Source organism: Coregonus clupeaformis, unplaced genomic scaffold, assembly GCF_020615455.1.
Source record: "Coregonus clupeaformis isolate EN_2021a unplaced genomic scaffold, ASM2061545v1 scaf0028, whole genome shotgun sequence".
NCBI lineage: Eukaryota > Metazoa > Chordata > Actinopteri > Salmoniformes > Salmonidae > Coregonus > Coregonus clupeaformis.
This window is the reverse complement of record NW_025533483.1, coordinates 1,240,745-1,265,684: the sequence shown is the minus strand read 5'-3', so window position 1 is coordinate 1,265,684 and position 24,940 is coordinate 1,240,745. Positions and strand designations below refer to the sequence as shown.

The 24,940-nt window shown below is 47.7% G+C and overlaps 1 protein-coding gene across 1 annotated transcript in view; it reads left to right on the top strand.

The window, feature by feature from the left end:
- tbc1d23 (TBC1 domain family, member 23) overlaps window positions 1–24,940 on the top strand; it is a 43,075-nt gene that overhangs the window by 15,334 nt on the left and 2,801 nt on the right. Inside the window, exons 2-13 of the mRNA XM_045212595.1 lie at window positions 3,478–3,649; window positions 5,675–5,780; window positions 7,983–8,190; window positions 9,401–9,524; window positions 12,860–12,984; window positions 16,754–16,800; window positions 16,880–16,983; window positions 20,345–20,467; window positions 20,642–20,734; window positions 20,937–21,107; window positions 21,282–21,324; window positions 21,443–21,528. Of these exons, the coding sequence (XP_045068530.1) occupies window positions 3,478–3,649; window positions 5,675–5,780; window positions 7,983–8,190; window positions 9,401–9,524; window positions 12,860–12,984; window positions 16,754–16,800; window positions 16,880–16,983; window positions 20,345–20,467; window positions 20,642–20,734; window positions 20,937–21,107; window positions 21,282–21,324; window positions 21,443–21,528 (1,402 nt within the window). The remainder of the gene's footprint in view (window positions 1–3,477; window positions 3,650–5,674; window positions 5,781–7,982; window positions 8,191–9,400; window positions 9,525–12,859; window positions 12,985–16,753; window positions 16,801–16,879; window positions 16,984–20,344; window positions 20,468–20,641; window positions 20,735–20,936; window positions 21,108–21,281; window positions 21,325–21,442; window positions 21,529–24,940) is intronic.

Here is a 24,940-nt window from a genome sequence, read left to right as displayed (position 1 = left end):
CAGTATAGAACTCTGTCCTCTCCTCAGTACACAGTACTATCCTGATACAGCAGTATAGAACTCTGTCCCCTCCTCAGTACACAGTACTATCCTGATACAGCAGTATAGAACTCTGTCCTCTCCTCAGTACACAGTACTATCCTGATACAGCAGTATAGAACTCTGTCCTCTCCTCAGTACACAGTACTATCCTGATACAGCAGTATATAACTCTGTCCTCTCCCTCAGTACACAGTACTATCCTGATACAGCAGTATAGAACTCTGTCCCCTCCTCAGTACACAGTACTATCCTGATACAGCAGTATAGAACTCTGTCCCCTCCTCAGTACGCAGTACTATCCTGATACAGCAGTATAGAACTCTGTCCTCTCCTCAGTACACAGTACTATCCTGATACAGCAGTATAGAACTCTGTCCCCTCCTCAGTACACAGTACTATCCTGATACAGCAGTATAGAACTCTGTCCTCTCCTCAGTACACAGTACTATCCTGATACAGCAGTATAGAACTCTGTCCTCTCCTCAGTACACAGTACTATCCTGATACAGCAGTATAGAACTCTGTCCTCTCCTCAGTACACAGTACTATCCTGATACAGCAGTATAGAACTCTGTCCTCTCCTCAGTACACAGTACTATCCTGATACAGCAGTATAGAACTCTGTCCCCTCCTCAGTACACAGTACTATCCTGATACAGCAGTATAGAACTCTGTCCTCTCCTCAGTACACAGTACTATCCTGATACAGCAGTATAGAACTCTGTCCCCTCCTCAGTACACAGTACTATCCTGATACAGCAGTATATAACTCTGTCCCCTCCTAAGTACACAGTACTATCCTGATACAGCAGTATAGAACTCTGTCCTCTCCTCAGTACACAGTACTATCCTGATACAGCAGTATATAACTCTGTCCTCTCCTCAGTACACAGTACTATCCTGATACAGCAGTATAGAACTCTGTCCCCTCCTCAGTACACAGTACTATCCTGATACAGCAGTATAGAACTCTGTCCCCTCCTCAGTACACAGTACTATCCTGATACAGCAGTATAGAACTCTGTCCTCTCCTCAGTACACAGTACTATCCTGATACAGCAGTATAGAACTCTGTCCCCTCCTCAGTACACAGTACTATCCTGATACAGCAGTATAGAACTCTGTCCCCTCCTCAGTACACAGTACTATCCTGATACAGCAGTATAGAACTCTGTCCTCTCCTCAGTACACAGTACTATCCTGATACAGCAGTATATAACTCTGTCCTCTCCTCAGTACACAGTACTATCCTGATACAGCAGTATAGAACTCTGTCCTCTCCTCAGTACACAGTACTATCCTGATACAGCAGTATAGAACTCTGTCCCCTCCTCAGTACACAGTACTATCCTGATACAGCAGTATAGAACTCTGTCCTCTCCTCAGTACACAGTACTATCCTGATACAGCAGTATATAACTCTGTCCCCTCCTCAATACACAGTACTATCCTGATACAGCAGTATAGAACTCTGTCCTCTCCTCAGTACACAGTACTATCCTGATACAGCAGTATATAACTCTGTCCTCTCCTCAGTACACAGTACTATCCTGATACAGCAGTATAGAACTCTGTCCTCTCCTCAGTACACAGTACTATCCTGATACAGCAGTATAGAACTCTGTCCCCTCCTCAGTACGCAGTACTATCCTGATACAGCAGTATAGAACTCTGTCCTCTCCTCAGTACACAGTACTATCCTGATACAGCAGTATAGAACTCTGTCCCCTCCTCAGTACGCAGTACTATCCTGATACAGCAGTATAGAACTCTGTCCTCTCCTCAGTACACAGTACTATCCTGATACAGCAGTATAGAACTCTGTCCTCTCCTCAGTACACAGTACTATCCTGATACAGCAGTATAGAACTCTGTCCTCTCCTCAGTACACAGTACTATCCTGATACAGCAGTATAGAACTCTGTCCTCTCCTCAGTACACAGTACTATCCTGATACAGCAGTATAGAACTCTGTCCTCTCCTCAGTACACAGTACTATCCTGATACAGCAGTATAGAACTCTGTCCCCTCCTCAGTACACAGTACTATCCTGATACAGCAGTATAGAACTCTGTCCTCTCCTCAGTACGCAGTACTATCCTGATACAGCAGTATAGAACTCTGTCCCCTCCTCAGTACACAGTACTATCCTGATACAGCAGTATATAACTCTGTCCCCTCCTCAGTACACAGTACTATCCTGATACAGCAGTATAGAAACAGTAGGCTATATTGACTTCCTGTTTCTAAAATGATCTGCGCTCCTTTTGCTCTGTAGAACAATCTGCTTCTTTAGAGCTGCTTACCTACCAGATTATCACATTCCAACACCTATCAGTTACTGCAGACCATTTTAGATACAGGAAGTCAGTGTAGCCTTCTGTTTCTAGCTTAGCCCTGCTACTGCTAGTGTCAGGCAGCCTGGATACCATGGTAACAGCAGGGGACTTTGACCACACTCCGCTTGCTCTGTTGAGAAATCTGATTATTTTGTGCTGCGTACTTTACATATGATCAGATTCCAACACCTATCAGTTACTATATAAAAGAGATCCCACCAATCCCCTGTTGTCTCTCTGTGACAGTAGGAAAGTGTGTATCTGCTGGCTAGCAGAGCAGTGAGACGGACACAAGCTGGAAATTGAATGTTCAGGTTGTGAGTGTTTACATTTACATTTACGTCATTTAGCAGACGCTCTTATCCAGAGCGACTTACAAATTGGTACATTCACCCTATAGCCAGTGGGACAACCACTTTACAATATGTTTTTTTTTTTTTTTTTTTTTTGAGGTGTGGCTGATGCTTTCTGATTTGCATTAGAATGTGTTTGATGCTCAGTGGTGTCAGAAATAGACTCTACCTCACATCCCCGTGACATTTGAAAAAGCCCTGTAGACAGATGAAACAGTAGTCAAACAAATAGCATATCAGTATTGGAGATACTTAAGAGTTATTGACATTGCTGAAAGATTTAGCGTTGAAACAGTTCAACAGTGTTTGTCTCTCTGACCTGTCCTGTCTTGCTCTCTGACCTGTCCTGTCTTGCTCTCTGACCTGTCCTGTCTTGCTCTCTGACCTGTCCTGTCTTGCTCTCTGACCTGTCCTGTCTTTCTCTCTGACCTGTCCTGTCTTCTCTAACCTGTCCTGTCTTGTTCTCTGACCTGTCATGTCTTGCTCTCTGACCTGTCCTGTCTTGCTCTCTGACCTGTCCTGTCTTGCTCTCTGACCTGTCCTGTCTTGCTCGCTGACCTGTCCTGTCTTGCTCGCTGACCTGTCCTGTCTTGCTCTCTGACCTGTCCTGTCATGCTCTCTGACCTGTCCTGTCTTGCTCGCTGACCTGTCCTGTCTTCTTCTCTGACCTGTCCTGTCCTGCAACATTGCCCTATAGGTGTTAGATGTTTCTCTGATAGTGTTGCTGTTTCTCTGTCCTGCAGGGATCAGGATCTGGCTGAGGCCCTGGACTCTGGAGGCTCTGACCTGGAGCTAGAGATGGATGTACAGAGGGAGCTGGGGTTGGGAGGAGGGCTGGGGCTGGATGGGGAAGAGGACGGGGGGGTTATTCGAGTCCAGGAGCTACCAGCCCAGCAGAGAGCCAAGCTGTGGAAGGTGAGAGAGGTCAGGGGTCGTGGGTTCGGCCTGCCTTAACAGAGGGGGAGGGATTAGACTAGCGAAGGAGTGGGAGGGGGTCAGAGGGTGAGGAAGGGGTGGAGGGGGTCAGAGGGTGAGGAGGGTGAGGAAGGGGTGGGGGGTCAGAGGGGTGAGGAGGGGGTGGGGGGGGTGGTCAGAGGGTGAGGATGGAGAGGGGGGGTGGGGGGTGGTGAGAGGGTGAGGGTTGGAGACTGGGGTGGGGGGGGTCAGAGTGTGAGGTAGGAGAGGGGGTGGGGGTTGAGGGATGGGGGGGGTGGGGGGTGGTCAGAGGGTGAGGATGGAGAGGGGGTGGGGGGTCAGAGGGTGAGGGATGGGAGAGGGGTGGGGGGGGTCAGAGGGTGAGGATGGAGAGGGGGTTGGGGGTGGTCAGAGGGTGAGGTTGGAGAGGGGGTGGGGGGGTCAGAGGGTGAGGGACTAGGGAGGGGGTGGGGGGTCAGAGAGTGAGGATGGAGAGGGGGTGGGGGGTCAGAGGGTGAGGTTGGAGAGGGGGGTGGGGGGATCAGAGGGTGAGGGACTAGGGAGGGGGTGGGGGGTCAGAGGGTGAGGGACTACGGAGGGGGTGGGGGACTAGGGAGGGGTGGGGGGGTCAGAGGGTGAGGATGGAGAGGGGGGTGGGGGGTGGTCAGAGGGTGAGGATGGAGAGGGGGGTGGGGGGTCAGAGTGTGAAGTAGGAGAGGGGGTGGGGGACTAGGGAGGGGGTGGGGGGGTCAGAGTGTGAAGTAGGAGAGGGGGTGGGGGACTAGGGAGGGGGGTGGGGGGGGTCAGAGTGTGAAGTAGGAGAGAGGGGTGGGGGGTTGAGGGACTGGGGTGGGGGGTGGTCAGAGGGTGAGGATGGAGAGGGGGTGGGGGGGTCAGAGGGTGAGGATGGAGAGGGGGGTGGGGTCAGAATAAGTGGAGAGGTGAGTGGAGAGGGTGGGGTCAGAGGGTGAGGATGGAGAGGGGGTTAGGGGGGTTAGAGGTGAGGAACCAGGAAAAACTCTGATCTGGTCCCATCTGTCAGCTACTAACTGATGATCTGGTCCCGTCTGTCAGCTACTAACTGATGATCTGATCCCGTCTGTCAGCTACTAACTGATGATCTGGTCCCGTCTGTCAGCTACTAACTGATGATCTGGTCCCGTCTGTCAGCTACTAACTGATGATCTGATCCCGTCTGTCAGCTACTAACTGATGATCTGGTCCCGCTCTGTCAGCTACTAACTGATGATCTGGTCCCGCTCTGTCAGCTACTAACTGATGATCTGGTCCCGTCTGTCAGCTACTAACTGATGATCTGGTCCCGTCTGTCAGCTACTAACTGATGATCTGGTCCCGTCTGTCAGCTACTAACTGATGATCTGGTCGTGTCTGTCAGCTACTAACTGATGATCTGGTCCCGTCTGTCAGCTACTAACTGATGATCTGGTCCCGTCTGTCAGCTACTAACTGATGATCTGGTCCCGTCTGTCAGCTACTAACTGATGATCTGGTCGTGTCTGTCAGCTACTAACTGATGATCTGGTCCCGTCTGTCAGCTACTAACTGATGATCTGTCCGTCTGCAGCTACCTATGATCTGGTCCCGTCTGTCAGCTACTAACTGATGATCTGGTCCCGTCTGTCAGCTACTAACTGATGATCTGGTCCCGTCTGTCAGCTACTAACTGATGATCTGATCCCGTCTGTCAGCTACTAACTGATGATCTGGTCCCGTCTGTCAGCTACTAACTGATGATCTGGTCCCGTCTGTCAGCTACTAACTGATGATCTGGTCCCGTCTGTCAGCTACTAACTGATGATCTGGTCCCGTCTGTCAGCTACTAACTGATGATCTGGTCCCGTCTGTCAGCTACTAACTGATGATCTGGTCGTGTCTGTCAGCTACTAACTGATGATCTGGTCCCGTCTGTCAGCTACTAACTGATGATCTGGTCCCGTCTGTCAGCTACTAACTGATGATCTGATCCCGTCTGTCAGCTACTAACTAGTTGATGTGTTTTGTCAGATTGCTCTGAACGTGGCCGGTAAAGGAGACAGTCTGTCCTCGTGGGATGGAGTCCTGGATCTTCCAGAACAGACCGTCATACACACCCGCTGCCAGCAGCTCATTGGTGAGTGACTGTTACATACAGTATCTACATTATATATACACACTACCGGTCAAAAGTTTTAGAACACCTACTGATTCATATATATATAGATAGATAGATAGAGATATACTGAACAATAATAGGAATGCAACAATTTCAAAGATTGTACTGAGTTACAGTTCTTTTAAGGAACTAAGTCAATTGAAATAAATTCATTAGACCTTTTAATCTATGGATTTCACCTGACTGGGAATCTGTTGGTCACAGATACCTTAAACCCCCCCCAAAAAAAGGTAGGGGCGTGGATCAGAAAACCAGTCAGTATCTGGTGTGACCATTTGCCTCATGCAGTGCGACACATCTCCTTCACATAGAGTTGATCAGGCTGTTGATTGTGGCCTGTGGAATGTTGTCCCACTCCTCTTCAATGACTGTGTGAAGTTGCTGGATATTGGCGGGAACTGGAACACGCTGTCGTACACGTTGATCCAGAGCATCCCAAACATGCTCAATTGGTGACATGTCTGGTGAGCAAGCAGGCCATGGAAGAACTGGGACATTTTCAGTTTCCAGGAATTGTGTACAGATCCTTGTGACATGGAGCCGTGCATTATCATGCTGGAACATGAGGTGATGGTGGTGGATGAATGGCACAACAATGGGCCTCAGGATCTCGTCACGGTATCTCTGTGCATTCAAATTGCCACCGATAAAATGCAGTTGTGTTTGTTGTCCGTAGCTTATGGTAGAAGGAGAAATGCTCACCAACAGGGATATAAACACATTTGTGCACAAAATTAGAAATAAATAAGCTTTTTGTGCGTATGGAAAATGTCTGTGATCTTTTATTTCAGCTCATGAATCCTGGGACCAACACTTTACATGTTGTTTATATTGTTGTTCAGTATACATTATATTACACCTGCCCTGCTCAAGACACTTCATAGGATGGATTATTCTCAGTCATAATTCTGTCTTCCGTAGCTCAGTCGTAATTCTGTCTTCCGTAGCTCAGTCATAATTCTGTCTTCCGTAGCTCAGTCATAATTCTGTCAGCAGCACAATATTGAGAACAGACAATAGAAACACAAGTACAAACACCTGCACACGCTGCGTTCTCATACAGTTTGGATCTTATGCAGAAACTGTCAGCTATCATCAGCTTTGCACAGTCCTTTCTCTGCCTGATAGTAGGATGGGTTAGCCAGCAGAACTGACATGGATACTGCTCCAGGACTCAGCCCAGAATAGGCAGCCCTTCATGGGGCACAGAGCCAGGAAAGCCCCAGGCCTTACCTCCAGGAGTAGGCCAGCATATGGTGACACAGTGAAGAGAGACAAACTGAGGGAGAGAATGTTATAGTTGGTTGAATAATCAATCCTGAGACCTTTCTTCTACAAGACACATTTGCTTGAAAGGTTATTTGCTGGCTAGTCATATTTAGCCCTGGGGCCATATGAATAGAGTCTCAGAGTAGGAGCACTGATCTAGAATCAGGTCCCTCCGGTCCATCTGATTCGTTATGATGGAAAATCCTAGATCAGCCCTCCTACTCTGAGAGGCTGGATACATATGGCCCCAGGAGGATTTCAGCCCTCCTACTCTGAGAGGCTGGATACATATGGCCCCAGGAGGATTTCAGCCCTCCTACTCTGAGAGGCTGGATACATATGGCCCCAGGAGGATTTCAGCCCTCCTACTCTGAGAGGCTGGATACATATGGCCCCAGGAGGATTTCAGCCCTCCTACTCTGAGAGGCTGGATACATATGGCCCCAGGAGGATTTCAGCCCTCCTACTCTGAGAGGCTGGATACATATGGCCCCAGGAGGATTTCAGCCCTCCTACTCTGAGAGGCTGGATACATATGGCCCCAGGAGGATTTCAGCCCTCCTACTCTGAGAGGCTGGATACATATGGCCCCAGGAGGATTTCAGCCCTCCCCTACTCTGAGAGGCTGGGATACATATGGCCCCAGGAGGATTTCAGCCCTCCTACTCTGAGAGGCTGGATACATATGGCCCCAGGAGGATTTCAGCCCTCCTACTCTGAGAGGCTGGATACATATGGCCCCAGGAGGATTTCAGCCCTCCTACTCTGAGAGGCTGGATACATATGGCCCCAGGAGGATTTCTCTCAACTCTGTTTCCATACTGTCTGTTTCCTGAGAGTGATGGACATCGTAATGACCTCTGACCCTGTGTCTCTGCTTCCTGTCTCCAGACCAGCTGGGGGGCGTGGCGGAGGAGGAGGGGCGTGACATGGTGTCTGACGTAGAGTCTGTCATCACGTTCTACTGTAAGTCCCGAAACATCAACTTCACCCCTGACCTCTCCTGGCCACACCTCCTCAAACCTCTGCTGGGCCTGCAGCTGCCCCGCTCCGACCTCTACAACTGCTTCTACGCCATCATGAATAAATATATACCACGGTGAGACACACACACACCTCTACACTAAATATATACCACGGTGAGACACACACACACCTCTACACTAAATATATACCACGGTGAGACACACACACACCTCTACACTAAATATATACCACGGTGAGACACACACACACCTCTACACTAAATATATACCACGGTGAGACCACAGGAGGTTGGTGGAGGACGGGCCTGTAGTGGAATGGTATCAAATATATCAAACACATGGTTTCCAATCTAGCAATTATTATGAGCCGTCATCCCCTCATCAGGGTTTCCCCCAGACGTTTCACATTTCTGTTTTAACCCTAAACTAGCACGCCTTATTCAATTACTCAACTAATCATCAAGCCTTTGACTAATTGAAACAGGTGTGCCAGTTTAGGGTTAAAACAAACATGTGAAACGTCTTGGTGGGCCGAGGAGAGGGTTGGGAAACCCTGATCTAGATGACTGTTGAAGCCAACAGCTCTGTCTTGGTGGGCCGAGGAGAGGGTTGGGAAACCCTGATCTAGATGACTGTTGAAGCCAACAGCTCTGTCTTGGTGGGCCGAGGAGAGGGTTGGGAAACCCTGATCTAGATGACTGTTGAAGCCAACAGCTCTGTCTTGGTGGGCCGAGGAGAGGGTTGGGAAACCCTGACCTAGATGACTGTTGAAGCCAACAGCTCTGTCTTGGTGGGCCGAGGAGAGGGTTGGGAAACCCTGATCTAGATGACTGTTGAAGCCAACAGCTCTGTCTTGGTGGGCCGAGGAGAGGGTTGGGAAACCCTGATCTAGATGACTGTTGAAGCCAACAGCTCTGTCTTGGTGGGCCGAGGAGAGGGTTGGGAAACCCTGATCTAGATGACAATTGTAAAAAAATATGTAGGAAGCTCTAGATATGCATTTCTTAATGTCTACATTTTAGTTTATACCATGTTTATTCTATTACAGACACTTTTAAATGATAAACTTGAGTATATAATAACATAGTGTAATTTTAGAGATGACTAATGTTATATACACACTCACACACGGACACACACTCACACAACTCTACAACTGCTTCTACGCTGTCATTAATAAATATATACCACAGTGAGACACACACACACAACACAGTAACACACACAACACAGTACACACACACACACACACACACACACACACACACACACACCAGCACACACACACCCTGTGCGTAACGAAGGGTATATCTTCCTGTCCAGGGACTGTGTAGCGAAGGGCCGTCCGTTCCACCTGTACAGGCTGCTTCTTCAGTATCATGAACCAGAACTCTGCTCCTTCCTCGACACCAAGAAGATCACCCCAGACTCCTACGCTATACACTGGGTATGTCTATCTAACCCCTAACCCCAGACTCCTCCACTATACACTGGGTATGTCTATCTAACCCCTAACCCCAGACTCCTCCACTATACCCTGGGTATGTCTATCTAACCCCTAACCCCAGACTCCTCCACTATACACTGGGTATGTCTATCTAACCCCTAACCCCAGACTCCTCCACTATACACTGGGTATGTCTATCTAACCCCCTAACCCCAGACTCCTCCACTATACACTGGGTATGTCTATCTAACCCCTAACCCCAGACTCCTCCACTATACACTGGGTATGTCCCTATCTAACCCCTAACCCCAGACTCCTCCACTATACCCTGGGTATGTCTATCTAACCCCAACCCCAGACTCCTCCACTATACCCTGGGTATGTCTATCTAACCCCTAACCCCAGACTCCTCCACTATACACTGGGTATGTCTATCTAACCCCTAACCCCAGACTCCTCCACTATACCCTGGGTATGTCTATCTAACCCCTAACCCCAGACTCCTCCACTATACCCTGGGTATGTCTATCTAACCCCTAACCCCAGACTCCTCCACTATACCCTGGGTATGTCTATCTAACCCCTAACCCCAGACTCCTCCACTATACACTGGGTATGTCTATCTAACCCCTAACCCCAGACTCCTCCACTATACACTGGGTATGTCTATCTAACCCCTAACCCCAGACTCCTCCACTATACACTGGGTATGTCTATCTAACCCCTAACCCCAGACTCCTCCACTATACACTGGGTATGTCTATCTAACCCCTAACCCCAGACTCCTCCACTATACCCTGGGTATGTCTATCTAACCCCTAACCCCAGACTCCTCCACTATACCCTGGGTATGTCTATCTAACCCTAACCCCAGACTCCTCCACTATACCCTGGGTATGTCTATCTAACCCCTAACCCCAGACTCCTCCACTATACACTGGGTATGTCTATCTAACCCCTAACCCCAGACTCCTCCACTATACCCTGGGTATGTCTATCTAACCCCTAACCCCAGACTCCTCCACTATACCCTGGGTATGTCTATTCAACCCCTAACCCCAGACTCCTCCACTATACCCTGGGTATGTCTATCTAACCCCTAACCCCCAACTCCTCCACTATACACTGGGTATGTCTATCTAACCCCTAACCCCAGACTCCTCCACTATACCCTGGGTATGTCTATCTAACCCCTAACCCCAGACTCCTCCACTATACCCTGGGTATGTCTATCTAACCCCTAACCCCAGACTCCTCCACTATACCCTGGGTATGTCTATCTAACCCCAGACTCCTCCACTATACCCTGGGTATGTCTATCTAACCCCTAACCCCAGACTCCTCCACTATACCCTGGGTATGTCTATCTAACCCCTAACCCCAGACTCCTCCACTATACACTGGGTATGTCTATCTAACCCCTAACCCCAGACTCCTCCACTATACACTGGGTATGTCTATCTAACCCCTAACCCCAGACTCCTCCACTATACACTGGGTATGTCTATCTAACCCCTAACCCCAGACTCCTCCACTATACCCTGGGTATGTCTATCTAACCCCTAACCCCAGACTCCTCCACTATACACTGGGTATGTCTATCTAACCCCCTACCCCCAGACTCCTCCACTATACACTGGGTATGTCTATCTAACCCCTAACCCCAGACTCCTCCACTATACCCTGGGTATGTCTATCTAACCCCTAACCCCAGACTCCTCCACTATACACTGGGTATGTCTATCTAACCCCTAACCCCAGACTCCTCCACTATACCCTGGGTATGTCTATCTAACCCCTAACCCCAGACTCCTCCACTATACACCTGGGTATGTCTATCTAACCCCTAACCCCCAGACTCCTCCACTATACCCTGGGTATGTCTATCCTAACCCCCTAACCCCAGACTCCCTCCACTATACACTGGGTATGTCTATCTAACCCCTAACCCCAGACTCCTCCACTATACCCTGGGTATGTCTATCCACTAACCCCTAACCCCAGACTCCTCCACTATACACTGGGTATGTCTATCTAACCCCTAACCCCAGACTCCTCCACTATACCCTGGGTATGTCTATCTAACCCCTAACCCCAGACTCCTCCACTATACGCTGGGTATGTCTATCTAACCCCTAACCCCAGACTCCTCCACTATACCCTGGGTATGTCTATCTAACCCCTAACCCCAGACTCCTCCACTATACACTGGGTATGTCTATCTAACCCCTAACCCCAGACTCCTCCACTATACCCTGGGTATGTCTATCTAACCCCTAACCCCAGACTCCTCCACTATACCCTGGGTATGTCTATCTAACCCCCGAACCCCAGACTCCTCCACTATACCCTGGGTATGTCTATCCAACCCCTAACCCCAGACTCCTCCACTATACCCTGGGTATGTCTATCTAACCCCTAACCCCAGACTCCTCCACTATACCCTGGGTATGTCTATCTAACCCCCTAACCCCAGACTCCTCCACTATACACTGGGTATGTCTATCTAACCCCTAACCCCAGACTCCTCCACTATACCCTGGGTATGTCTATCTAACCCCTAACCCCAGACTCCTCCACTATACCCTGGGTATGTCTATCTAACCCCTAACCCCAGACTCCTCCACTATACACTGGGTATGTCTATCTAACCCCTAACCCCAGACTCCTCCACTATACCCTGGGTATGTCTATCCAACCCCCTAACCCCAGACTCCTCCACTATACCCTGGGTATGTCTATCTAACCCCTAACCCCAGACTCCTCCACTATACCCTGGGTATGTCTATCTAACCCCTAACCCCAGACTCCTCCACTATACCCTGGGTATGTCTATCTAACCCCTAACCCCAGACTCCTCCACTATACCCTGGGTATGTCTATCTAACCCCTAACCCCAGACTCCTCCACTATACCCTGGGTATGTCTATCTAACCCCTAACCCCAGACTCCTCCACTATACACTGGGTATGTCTATCTAACCCCCTAACCCCAGACTCCTCCACTATACACTGGGTATGTCTATCTAACCCCTAACCCCAGACTCCTCCACTATACCCTGGGTATGTCTATCTAACCTAACCCCAGACGCCACCTCCACTATACCCTGGGTATGTCTATCTAACCCCTAACCCCAGACTCCTCCACTATACCCTGGGTATGTCTATCTAACCCCTAACCCCAGACTCCTCCACTATACACTGGGTATGTCTATCTAACCCCTAACCCCAGACTCCTCCACTATACCCTGGGTATGTCAGTACAGCCTATAAGGTTTTAAATGTTCCATTGCAGTGGGATGGTGGATTGTGACTGGTATGTTGTGTGTCCTACAGCTGGGCAGTCTGTTCTCCAGTCACTGCCTTCCAGAGGTGACTCAGGCCATGTGGGACTTCTACCTCCAACAGGCTGACCCCTTCCTCATCTTCTTCCTCCTCCTCATCATCCTCGTCAACGCCAAGTACCCACTATTACAACATATTACTAATACAACCCAGATTACAACACATAGCTACCGCAAACTAATATCACAAACTTATCAATACAAGGTCTTCAGTGCTCTTATATTACATTATGGGGTGTGAAATGTGCTGCTTTGAAAATCTGGCTGTTTTTACCGCTGTTTGTTCCCCCTCTAGAGATAACATCCTGTTTGTTCCCCCTCTAGAGATAACATCCTGTTTGTTCCCCCTCTAGAGATAACATCCTGTTTGTTCCCCCTCTAGAGATAACATCCTGTTTGTTCCCCCTGTAGAGATAACATCCTGTTTGTTCCCCCTCTAGAGATAACATCCTGTTTGTTCCCCCCGTAGAGATAACATCCTGTTTGTTCCTCCTCTAGAGATAACATCATGTTTGTTCCCCCCGTAGAGATAACATCCTGTTTGTTCCCCCTCTAGAGATAACATCCTGTTTGTTCCCCCCGTAAAGATAACATCCTGTTTGTTCCCCCCGTAGAGATAACATCCTGTTTGTTCCCCCTCTAGAGATAACATCCTGTTTGTTCCCCCTCTAGAGATAACATCCTGTTTGTTCCCCCTCTAGAGATAACATCCTGTTTGTTCCCCCGTAGAGATAACATCCTGTTTGTTCCCCCGTAGAGATAACATCCTGTTTGTTCCCCCCGTAGAGATAACATCATGTTTGTTCCCCCTCTAGAGATAACATCCTGTTTGTTCCCCCTCTAGAGATAACATCCTGTTTGTTCCCCCTCTAGAGATAACATCCTGTTTGTTCCCCCTCTAGAGATAACATCCTGTTTGTTCCCCCCGTAGAGATAACATCCTGTTTGTTCCCCCTCTAGAGATAACATCCTGTTTGTTCCCCCTAGAGATAACATCCTGTTTGTTCCCCTCTAGAGATAACATCCTGTTTGTTCCCCCTCTAGAGATAACATCCTGTTTGTTCCCCCTCTAGAGATAACATCCTGTTTGTTCCCCCGTAGAGATAACATCCTGTTTGTTCCCCCTCTAGAGATAACATCCTGTTTGTTCCCCCGTAGAGATAACATCCTGTTTGTTCCCCCTCTAGAGATAACATCCTGTTTGTTCCCCCTCTAGAGATAACATCCTGTTTGTTCCCCCTGAGATAACATCCTGTTTGTTCCCCGTAGAGATAACATCCTGTTTGTTCCCCCGTAGAGATAACATCCTGTTTGTTCCCCCTGTAGAGATAACATCCTGTTTGTTCCCCCTCTAGAGATAACATCCTGTTTGTTCCCCGTAGAGATAACATCCTGTTTGTTCCCCCCCTCTATAGATAACATCCTGTTTTGTTCCCCCTCTAGAGATAACATCCTGTTTGTTCCCCCTCTAGAGATAACATCCTGTTTGTTCCCCTCTAGAGATAACATCCTGTTTGTTCCCCCCGTAGAGATAACATCCTGTTTGTTCCCCCGTAGAGAATACATCCTGTTTGTTCCCCCTCTAGAGATAACATCCTGTTTGTTCCCCCCGTAGAGATAACATCCTGTTTGTTCCTCCTCTAGAGATAACATCCTGTTTGTTCCCCCCGTAGAGATAACATCCTGTTTGTTCCCCCTCTAGAGATAACATCCTGTTTGTTCCCCGTAGAGATAACATCCTGTTTGTTCCCCCGTAGAGATAACATCCTGTTTGTTCCCCGTAGAGAATACATCCTGTTTGTTCCCCTCTAGAGATAACATCCTGTTTGTTCCCCTCTAGAGATAACATCCTGTTTGTTCCCCCTCTAGAGATAACATCCTGTTTGTTCCCCCTCTAGACATAACATCCTGTTTGTTCCCCCCGTAGAGATAACATCCTGTTTGTTCCCCCGTAGAGATAACATCCTTTTTGTTCCCCCCGTAGAGATAACATCCTGTTTGTTCCCCTCTAGAGATAACATCCTGTTTGTTCCCCCTCTAGAGATAACATCCTGTTTGTTCCCCCCTCTAGAGATAACATCCTGTTTGTTCCCCCCGTAGAGATAACATCCTGTTTGTTCCTCCTCTAGAGATAACATCATGTTTGTTCCCCCTCTAGAGATAACATCCTGTTTGTTCCCCCTCTAGAGATAACATCCTGTTTGTTCCCCCCGTAGAGATAACATCCTGTTTGTTCCCCCCGTAGAGATAACATCCTATTTGTTCCCCCCGTAGAGATAACATCCTGTTTGTTCCCCTGTAGAGATAACATCCTGTTTGTTCCCCCTCTTAGAGATAACATCCTGTTTGTTCCCCCTCTAGAGATAACATCCTGTTTGTTCCCCCGTAGAGATAACATCCTGTTTGTTCCCCCCTCTAGAGATAACATCCTGTTTGTTCCCCTCTAGAGATAACATCCTGTTTGTTCCCCCTCTAGAGATAACATCCTGTTTGTTCCCCCGCTAGAGATAACATCCTGTTTGTTCCCCTCTAGAGATAACATCCTGTTTGTTCCCCGTAGAGATAACATCCTGTTTGTTCCCCTGTAGAGATAACATCCCTGTTTGTTCCCCCTCTAGAGATAACATCCTGTTTGTTCCCCCTCTAGAGATAACATCCTGTTTGTTCCCCGTGAGATAACATCCTGTTTGTTCCCCCTCTAGAGATAACATCCTGTTTGTTCCCCCGTAGAGATAACATCCTGTTTGTTCCCCCTCTAGAGATAACATCCTGTTTGTTCCCCCTCTAGAGATAACATCCTGTTTGTTCCCCCGTAGAGATAACATCCTGTTTGTTCCCCTGTAGAGATAACATCCTGTTTGTTCCCCCCGTAGAGATAACATCCTGTTTGTTCCCCCTGTAGAGATAACATCCTGTTTGTTCCCCCTCTAGAGATAACATCCTGTTTGTTCCCCCGTAGAGATAACATCCTGTTTGTTCCCCCTCTAGAGATAACATCCTGTTTGTTCCCCCTCTAGAGATAACATCCTGTTTGTTCCCCCTCTAGAGATAACATCCTGTTTGTTCCCCCTGTAGAGATAACATCCTGTTTGTTCCCCCTCTAGAGATAACATCCTGTTTGTTCCCCCTGTAGAGATAACATCCTGTTTGTTCCCCCTCTAGAGATAACATCCTGTTTGTTCCCCCTCTAGAGATAACATCCTGTTTGTTCCCCCGTAGAGATAACATCCTGTTTGTTCCCCCTCTAGAGATAACATCCTGTTTGTTCCCCCTCTAGAGATAACATCCTGTTTGTTCCCCCTCTAGAGATAACATCCTGTTTGTTCCCCCTCTAGAGATAACATCCTGTTTGTTCCCCCTGTAGAGATAACATCCTGTTTGTTCCCCCTCTAGAGATAACATCCTGTTTGTTCCCCCTGTAGAGATAACATCCTGTTTGTTCCCCCTCTAGAGATAACATCCTGTTTGTTCCCCCTGTAGAGATAACATCCTGTTTGTTCCCCCTCTAGAGATAACATCCTGTTTGTTCCTCCTCTAGAGATAACATCCTGTTTGTTCCCCCTCTAGAGATAACATCCTGTTTGTTCCCCCTGTAGAGATAACATCCTGTTTGTTCCCCCTCTAGAGATAACATCCTGTTTGTTCCCCCTGTAGAGATAACATCCTGTTTGTTCCCCCTCTAGAGATAACATCCTGTTTGTTCCTCCTCTAGAGATAACATCCTGTTTGTTCCCCCTCTAGAGATAACATCCTGTTTGTTCCCCCTCTAGAGATAACATCCTGTTTGTTCCCCCTCTAGAGATAACATCCTGTTTGTTCCCCCTCTAGAGATAACATCCTGTTTGTTCCCCCTCTAGAGATAACATCCTGTTTGTTCCCCCTCTAGAGATAACATTCTGCAACGGGAAGGAGACCGTAAAGAAGATATCATCAGTAAGTGATCTGTTTCTGGATTCAGCTTCTAGACTGCTGTGTATTGAATGCAGGACTGTAACCTGTGTGTGTGTTGCAGAGATGTTGGAGGACTCTCCTACCCTGTTAGAGGCTGATGATGTAGAGGACCTGTTCTCTCTGGCCCAGTATTACTGGAGCAAGACCCCTCTGTCTCTCAGAAAGGTAAAGTACTGTTATGGAGCCCTGTTCAATACAACTAACATGGAGCCCTGTTCAATATAACTAACATGGAGCCCTGTTCAATATAACTAACATGGAGCCCTGTTCAATATAACTAACATGGAGCCCTGTTCAATGTAACTAACATGGAGCCCTGTTCAATATAACTAACATGGAGCCCTGTTCAATATAACTAACATGGAGCCCTGTTCAATATAACTAACATGGAGCCCTGTTCAATATAACTAACATGGAGCCCTGTTCAATATAACTAACATGGAGCCCTGTTCAATATAACTAACATGGAGCCCTGTTCAATATAACTAACATGGAGCCCTGTTCAATATAACTAACATGGAGCCCTGTTCAATATAACTAACATGGAGCCCTGTTCAATATAACTAACATGGAACCCTGTTCAATATAACTAACATGGAGCCCTGTTCAATATAACTAACATGGAGCCCTGTTCAATATAACTAACATGGAGCCCTGTTCAATATAACTAACATGGAGCCCTGTTCAATATAACTAACATGGAGCCCTGTTCAATATAACTAACATGGAGCCCTGTTCAATATAACTAACATGGAGCCCTGTTCAATATAACTAACATGGAGCCCTGTTCAATATAACTAACATGGAGCCCTGTTCAATATAACTAACATGGAGCCCTGTTCAATATAACTAACATGGAGCCCTGTTCAATATAACTAACATGGAGCCCTGTTCAATATAACTAACACGGAGCCCTGTTCAATATAACTAACACGGAGCCCTGTTCAATATAACTAACACGGAGCCCTGTTCAATATAACTAACACGGAGCCCTGTTCAATATAACTAACACGGAGCCCTGTTCAATATAACTAACACGGAGCCCTGTTCAATATAACTAACACGGAGCCCTGTTCAATATAACTAACACGGAGCCCTGTTCAATATAACTAACACGGAGCCCTGTTCAATATAACTAACACGGAGCCCTGTTCAATATAACTAACACGGAGCCCTGTTCAATATAACTAACACGGAGCCCTGCTCAATATAACTAACACGGAGCCCTGTTCAATATAACTAACACGGAGCCCTGTTCAATATAACTAACACGGAGCCCTGTTCAATATAACTAACACGGAGCCCTGTTCAATATAACTAACACGGAGCCCTGTTCAATACAACTAACACGGAGCCCTGTTCAATACAACTAACATGGAGCCCTGTTCAATATAACTAACATGGAGCCCTGTTCAATACAACTAACATGGAGCCCTGTTCAATACAACTAACATGGAGCCCTGTTCAATACAACTAACATGGAGCCCTGTTCAATATAACTAACATGGAGCCCTGTTCAATATAACTAACATGGAGCCCTGTTCAATATAACTAACATGGAGCCCTGTTCAATATAACTAACATGGAGCCCTGTTCAATATAACTAACATGGAGCCCTGTTCAATATAACTAACATGGAGCCCTGTTCAATATAACTAACATGGAGCCCTGTTCAATATAACTAACATGGAGCCCTGTTCAATATAACTAACATGGAGCCCTGTTCAATATAACTAACATGGAGCCCTGTTCAATATAACTAACATGGAGCCCTGTTCAATATAACTAACATGGAGCCCTGTTCAATATAACTAACATGGAGCCCTGTTCAATATAACTAACATGGAGCCCTGTTCAATATAACTAACATGGAGCCCTGTTCAATATAACTAACATGGAGCCCTGTTCAATATAACTAACATGGAGCCCTGTTCAATATAACTAACATGGAGCCCTGTTCAATATAACTAACATGGAGCCCTGTTCAATATAACTAACATGGAGCCCTGTTCAATATAACTAACATGGAGCCCTGTTCAATATAACTAACATGGAGCCCTGTTCAATATAACTAACATGGAGCCCTGTTCAATATAACTAACATGGAGCCCTGTTCAATATAACTAACATGGAGCCCTGTTCAATATAACTAACATGGAGCCCTGTTCAATATAACTAACATGGAGCCCTGTTCAATATAACTAACATGGAGCCCTGTTCAATATAACTAACATGGAGCCCTGTTCAATATAACTAACATGGAGCCCTGTTCAATATAACTAACATGGAGCCCTGTTCAATATAACTAACATGGAGCCCTGTTCAATATAACTAACACGGAGCCCTGTTCAATATAACTAACACGGAGCCCTGTTCAATATAACTAACACGGAGCCCTGTTCAATATAACTAACACGGAGCCCCTGTTCAATATAACTAACACGGAGCCCTGTTCAATATAACTAACACGGAGCCCTGTTCAATATAACTAACACGGAGCCCTGTTCAATATAACTAACACGGAGCCCTGTTCAATATAACTAACACGGAGCCCTGTTCAATATAACTAACACGGAGCCCTGTTCAATATAACTAACACGGAGCCCTGTTCAATATAACTAACACGGAGCCCTGTTCAATATAACTAACACGGAGCCCTGTTCAATATAACTAACACGGAGCCCTGTTCAATATAACTAACACGGAGCCCTGTTCAATATAACTAACACGGAGCCCTGTTCAATATAACTAACACGGAGCCCTGTTCAATATAACTAACACGGAGCCCTGTTCAATATAACTAACATGGAGCCCTGTTCAATATAACTAACATGGAGCCCTGTTCAATATAACTAACATGGAGCCCTGTTCAATATAACTAACATGGAGCCCTGTTCAATATAACTAACATGGAGCCCTGTTCAATATAACTAAAGTTGCTACATGCCCATGCAGTGATTGACAGTGTTGTGAGGGACGAATAAGCTATGAAAATGTCATTCTTGGAGAACACCTTTAAATTAAGCTGAAATGTGACTGTATTAAGCAGACTCTGTGAGTGTAGGAGAACCAGACTCTGTGAGTGTAGGAGAACCAGACTGTGAGTGTAGGAGAACCAGACTCTGTGAGTGTAGGAGAACCAGACTCTGTGAGTGTAGGAGAACCAGACTCTGTGAGTGTAGGAGAACCAGACTCTGTGAGTGTAGGAGAACCAGACTCTGTGAGTGTAGGAGAACCAGAGTCTGTGAATGTAGGAGAACCAGACTCTGTGAGTGTAGGAGAACCAGACTCTGTGAGTGTAGGAGAACCAGACTCTGTGAGTGTAGGAGAACCAGACTCTGTGAGTGTAGGAGAACCAGACTCTGTGAATGTAGGAGAACCAGACTCTGTGAGTGTAGGAGAACCAGACTCTGTGAGTGTAGGAGAACCAGACTCTGTGAGTGTAGGAGAACCAGACTCTGTGACCGTAGGAGAACCAGACTCTGTGACTGTAGGCGAACCAGACTCTGTTACTCTCTTTCTGTAGGAGAACCAGAACTTGTTTGGGTCCAGCCTGGTGGCTCTGAAGGAGGAAGACATGGACCTGAGTCAGGCTCTCTGTCTCCCTGTGTCTGTCCCTGAGATACTGCAGGCCAACCAGCTGCAGCCTGTGAGTAGCAGCACCCCTGAGGTGCTGTCAAAAAGCATTTCAGTTGGTCTGAAAATGTTAGTGAAACATCAAATGGCTAATTACTGTAAGGATTAATGTAGCATTTTAGTAGCAATAACCAAACTGCAAATGACTTTGATATTCCTACTACATGTCTCTATCGGCCTGACCCAGGAAGGGGTTCGGTTCTTTGTGGTGGACTGTCGACCTGCTGAGCAGTACAACGCTGGACATCTCTCTACTGCCTTTCACCTGGACTCAGACCTGGTGAGACCTGGGAGGGGGTGTGGTTGAGGGGCTGGGGGGGGTGGAGAGGAGACTGTAGAGGAGAATATGGAGGGGAGAATATGGAGAGGAGACTGGAGAGGATTCCCTATATAGTGCACTATATGGGTTCTGCTCTCTATGTAGGGAGCAGGCTGCCATTTGGGACCCACCCGTAACCTTTTAGATGTTGCTGTGTGTCTAGATGCTGCAGAACCCATCAGAGTTCAGCCTATCAGTGAAGTCCCTCCTGGAGGCCCAGAAACAGAGTCTGGAGTCTGGCTCCATCGCTAGTGGAGAACATCTCTGCTTCATGGGCTCGGGGAGGGAGGAGGAGGACATGTACATGAACATGGTGCTGGCCCACTTCCTACAGGTAGGAGAAGGATTAGACGGTGATTCATCCTACATACTGTTGGGCATTAGTTACATGCCTGTTATTACAATTCAACTTTTCTCATTACAATTCAACCATTTTTATTACAATTCAACCTTCTTTTATAACAATTCAACCAATCTGTCGGTGCTAATGAGGGGTTTTCTCTCACAGAAAAACAAAGAATACATCAGTATCGCAAAAGGTGGTTTTATGGGTGAGTGTTATTATTAACATTTTTAACAATTAATAGAAGTACATTTATATAAATACTTACTTTGTTTTGATGGGTGCAAACCTAAATGAAACCATGTCTATCCTGTTGTGTTGTCCAGCTCTGCAGCAGCACCTAACAGACATCAATGTGGAGGGACCAGACAACTATGTCCACTGGATAGTCAGCACCTCTGGATCAGCTGAAGTGAGTGACTGGAGCAGGTCATGGTAGCCACTGTCCAGGGAGAAGTGCACTGGAGCAGGTCATGGTAGCCACTGTCCAGGGAGAAGTGCACTGGAGCAGGTCATGGTAGCCACTGTCCAGGGAGAAGTGCACTGGAGCAGGTCATGGTAGCCACTGTCCAGGGGAGAAGTGCACTGGAGCAGGTCATGGTAGCCACTGTCCAGGGAGAAGTGCACTGGAGCAGGTCATGGTAGCCACTGTCCAGGGAGAAGTGCACTGGAGCAGGTCATGGTAGCCACTGTCCAGGGAGAAGTGCACTGGAGCAGGTCATTATAGCCACTGTCCAGGGAGAAGTGCACTGGAGCAGGTCATGGTAGCCACTGTCCAGGGAGAAGTGCACTGGAGCAGGTCATGGTAGCCACTGTCCAGGGAGAAGTGCACTGGAGCAGGTCATGGTAGCCACTGTCCAGGGAGAAGTGCACTGGAGCAGGTCATGGTAGCCACTGTCCAGGGAGAAGTGCACTGGAGCAGGTCATGGTAGCCACTGTCCAGGGAGAAGTGCACTGGAGCAGGTCATGGTAGCCACTGTCCAGGGAGAAGTGCACTGGAGCAGGTCATGGTAGCCACTATCCAGGGAGAAGTGCACTGGAGCAGGTCATGGTAGCCACTGTCCAGGGAGAAGTGCACTGGAGCAGGTCATGGTAGCCACTGTCCAGGGAGAAGTGCACTGGAGCAGGTCATGGTAGCCACTGTCCAGGGAGAAGTGCACTGGAGCAGGTCATGGTAGCCACTGTCCAGGGAGAAGTGCACTGGAGCAGGTCATTATAGCCAGGGAGAAGTGCACTGGAGCAGGTCATGGTAGCCACTATCCAGGGAGAAGTGCACTGGAGCAGGTCATGGTAGCCACTGTCCAGGGAGAAGTGCACTGGAGCAGGTCATGGTAGCCACTGTCCAGGGAGAAGTGCACTGGAGCAGGTCATGGTAGCCACTGTCCAGGGGAGAAGTGCACTGGAGCAGGTCATTATAGCCACTGTCCAGGGAGAAGTGCACTGGAGCAGGTCATGGTAGCCACTGTCCAGGGAGAAGTGCACTGGAGCAGGTCATGGTAGCCACTGTCCAGGGGAGAAGTGCACTGGAGCAGGTCATGGTAGCCACTGTCCAGGGAGAAGTGCACTGGAGCAGGTCATTATAGCCACTGTCCAGGGGAGAAGTGCACTGGAGCAGGTCATGGTAGCCACTGTCCAGGGAGAAGTGCACTGGAGCAGGTCATGGTAGCCACTGTCCAGGGAGAAGTGCACTGGAGCAGGTCATGGTAGCCACTGTCCAGGGAGAAGTGCACTGGAGCAGGTCATGGTAGCCACTGTCCAGGGAGAAGTGCACTGGAGCAGGTCATGGTAGCCACTGTCCAGGGAGAAGTGCACTGGAGCAGGTCATGGTAGCCACTGTCCAGGGAGAAGTGCACTGGAGCAGGTCATGGTAGCCACTGTCCAGGGAGAAGTGCACTGGAGCAGGTCATGGTAGCCACTGTCCAGGGAGAAGTGCACTGGAGCAGGTCATGGTAGCCACTGTCCAGGGAGAAGTGCACTGGAGCAGGTCATGGTAGCCACTGTCCAGGGGAGAAGTGCACTGGAGCAGGTCATGGTAGCCACTGTCCAGGGAGAAGTGCACTGGAGCAGGTCATGGTAGCCACTGTCCAGGGAGAAGTGCACTGGAGCAGGTCATTATAGCCACTGTCCAGGGAGAAGTGCACTGGAGCAGGTCATGGTAGCCACTGTCCAGGGAGAAGTGCACTGGAGCAGGTCATGGTAGCCACTGTCCAGGGAGAAGTGCACTGGAGCAGGTCATGGTAGCCACTGTCCAGGAGAAGTGCACTGGAGCAGGTCATGGTAGCCACTGTCCAGGGAGAAGTGCACTGGAGCAGGTCATGGTAGCCACTGTCCAGGGAGAAGTGCACTGGAGCAGGTCATGGTAGCCACTGTCCAGGGAGAAGTGCACTGGAGCAGGTCATGGTAGCCACTGTCCAGGGAGAAGTGCACTGGAGCAGGTCATGGTAGCAGAAGCAGTTCTGTCCCCTGTACTCACCTCATTCCCTTTCTGAGGAGATTCTGTTAGTCAGACTTCATATCATTCTCTCTATGAGAAAGACTGAGTTAAAGCCCAATGGACAATGTAGGAACCTACAAACATGATTAGTACATGTGTGAAGGGATTTAGGGCCATTTATAATGACATTTCCATTCCCAGATGAATCTTGTTGACAAGTTCCTACATTCACAGCTTCAACTCTGTCTTTTCTCCTGGCCTCTATCTTGTTATTCATTATCTCTCTCTCTCTCAATTCAGTTAAACTGAACAAACATATAAATGCAACAATTTCAAAGATTTTACTGAGTTACAGTTCATGTGAGGAAATCAGTCATTTGAAATAAATTCAATAGGCCCTAATCCATGGATTTCACAACTGGAAATACAGATATGCGTCTATCATTCACAGATAACATTTTTTTTTTAATGGGCCTCACAATTGGACTCAGGATCTCGTCACGGTATCTCTGTGCATTCAAATTGCCATCGATAAAATGCAATTGTGTTTGTTGTCCATAGCTTATACCTGCCCATATCATAACCCCACCGCCACCATGGGGCACTCTGTTCACAACATTGACATCAGCAAACCACTCGCCCACATGACGCCATTCACATGGTCTGTGGTTGTGAGGCCGGTTGGACGTACTGCCAAATTCTCTAAAACGACGTTGGAGACGGCTTATGGTAGAGAAATTAACATTCAATTATCTGGCAACAGCTCTGGTGGACATTCCTGCAGTCAGCATGCCAATTGCACGCTCCCTCAAAACTGGAGACATCTGTGGCATTGTGTTGTGCTACAAAACTGCACATTTTAGAGTGGCCTTTTATTGTCCCCAGCACAAGGTGCATCTGTGTAATGATCATGCTGTTTAAATCAGCTTCTTGATATGCGACACCTGTCAGGTGGATGGATTATCTTGGCAAAGGAGAAATGCTCACTAACAGGGATGTAAACACATTTGTGCGCACATTTGGGATCATTTATTTCAGCTCATGAAACATGGGACCAACACTTTACATGTTGCGTTTATATTTTTGTTCAGTGTAGTATGCAGTTTGTTCGGCTTTGATGCCTCATGATTGAGTATTGCTCTGTTCAAGTAGGCTGTGATTTTGCTGTCATCTGATAGGGGTGTCAGTGGGCTGACTGTGAACGCTCTGAGAGACTCTGGGTTGAGGTCAGTGATAAAGTAGTCTACAGTACTACTGCCAAGAGATGAGCTATAGGTGTACCTACCATAGGAGTCCCCTCGAAGCCTACCATTGACTATGTACAGACCCAGCATGCGTCAGAGCTGCAGGAGTTGTGACCCGTTTTTGTTGGTTATGTTGTCGTAGTTGT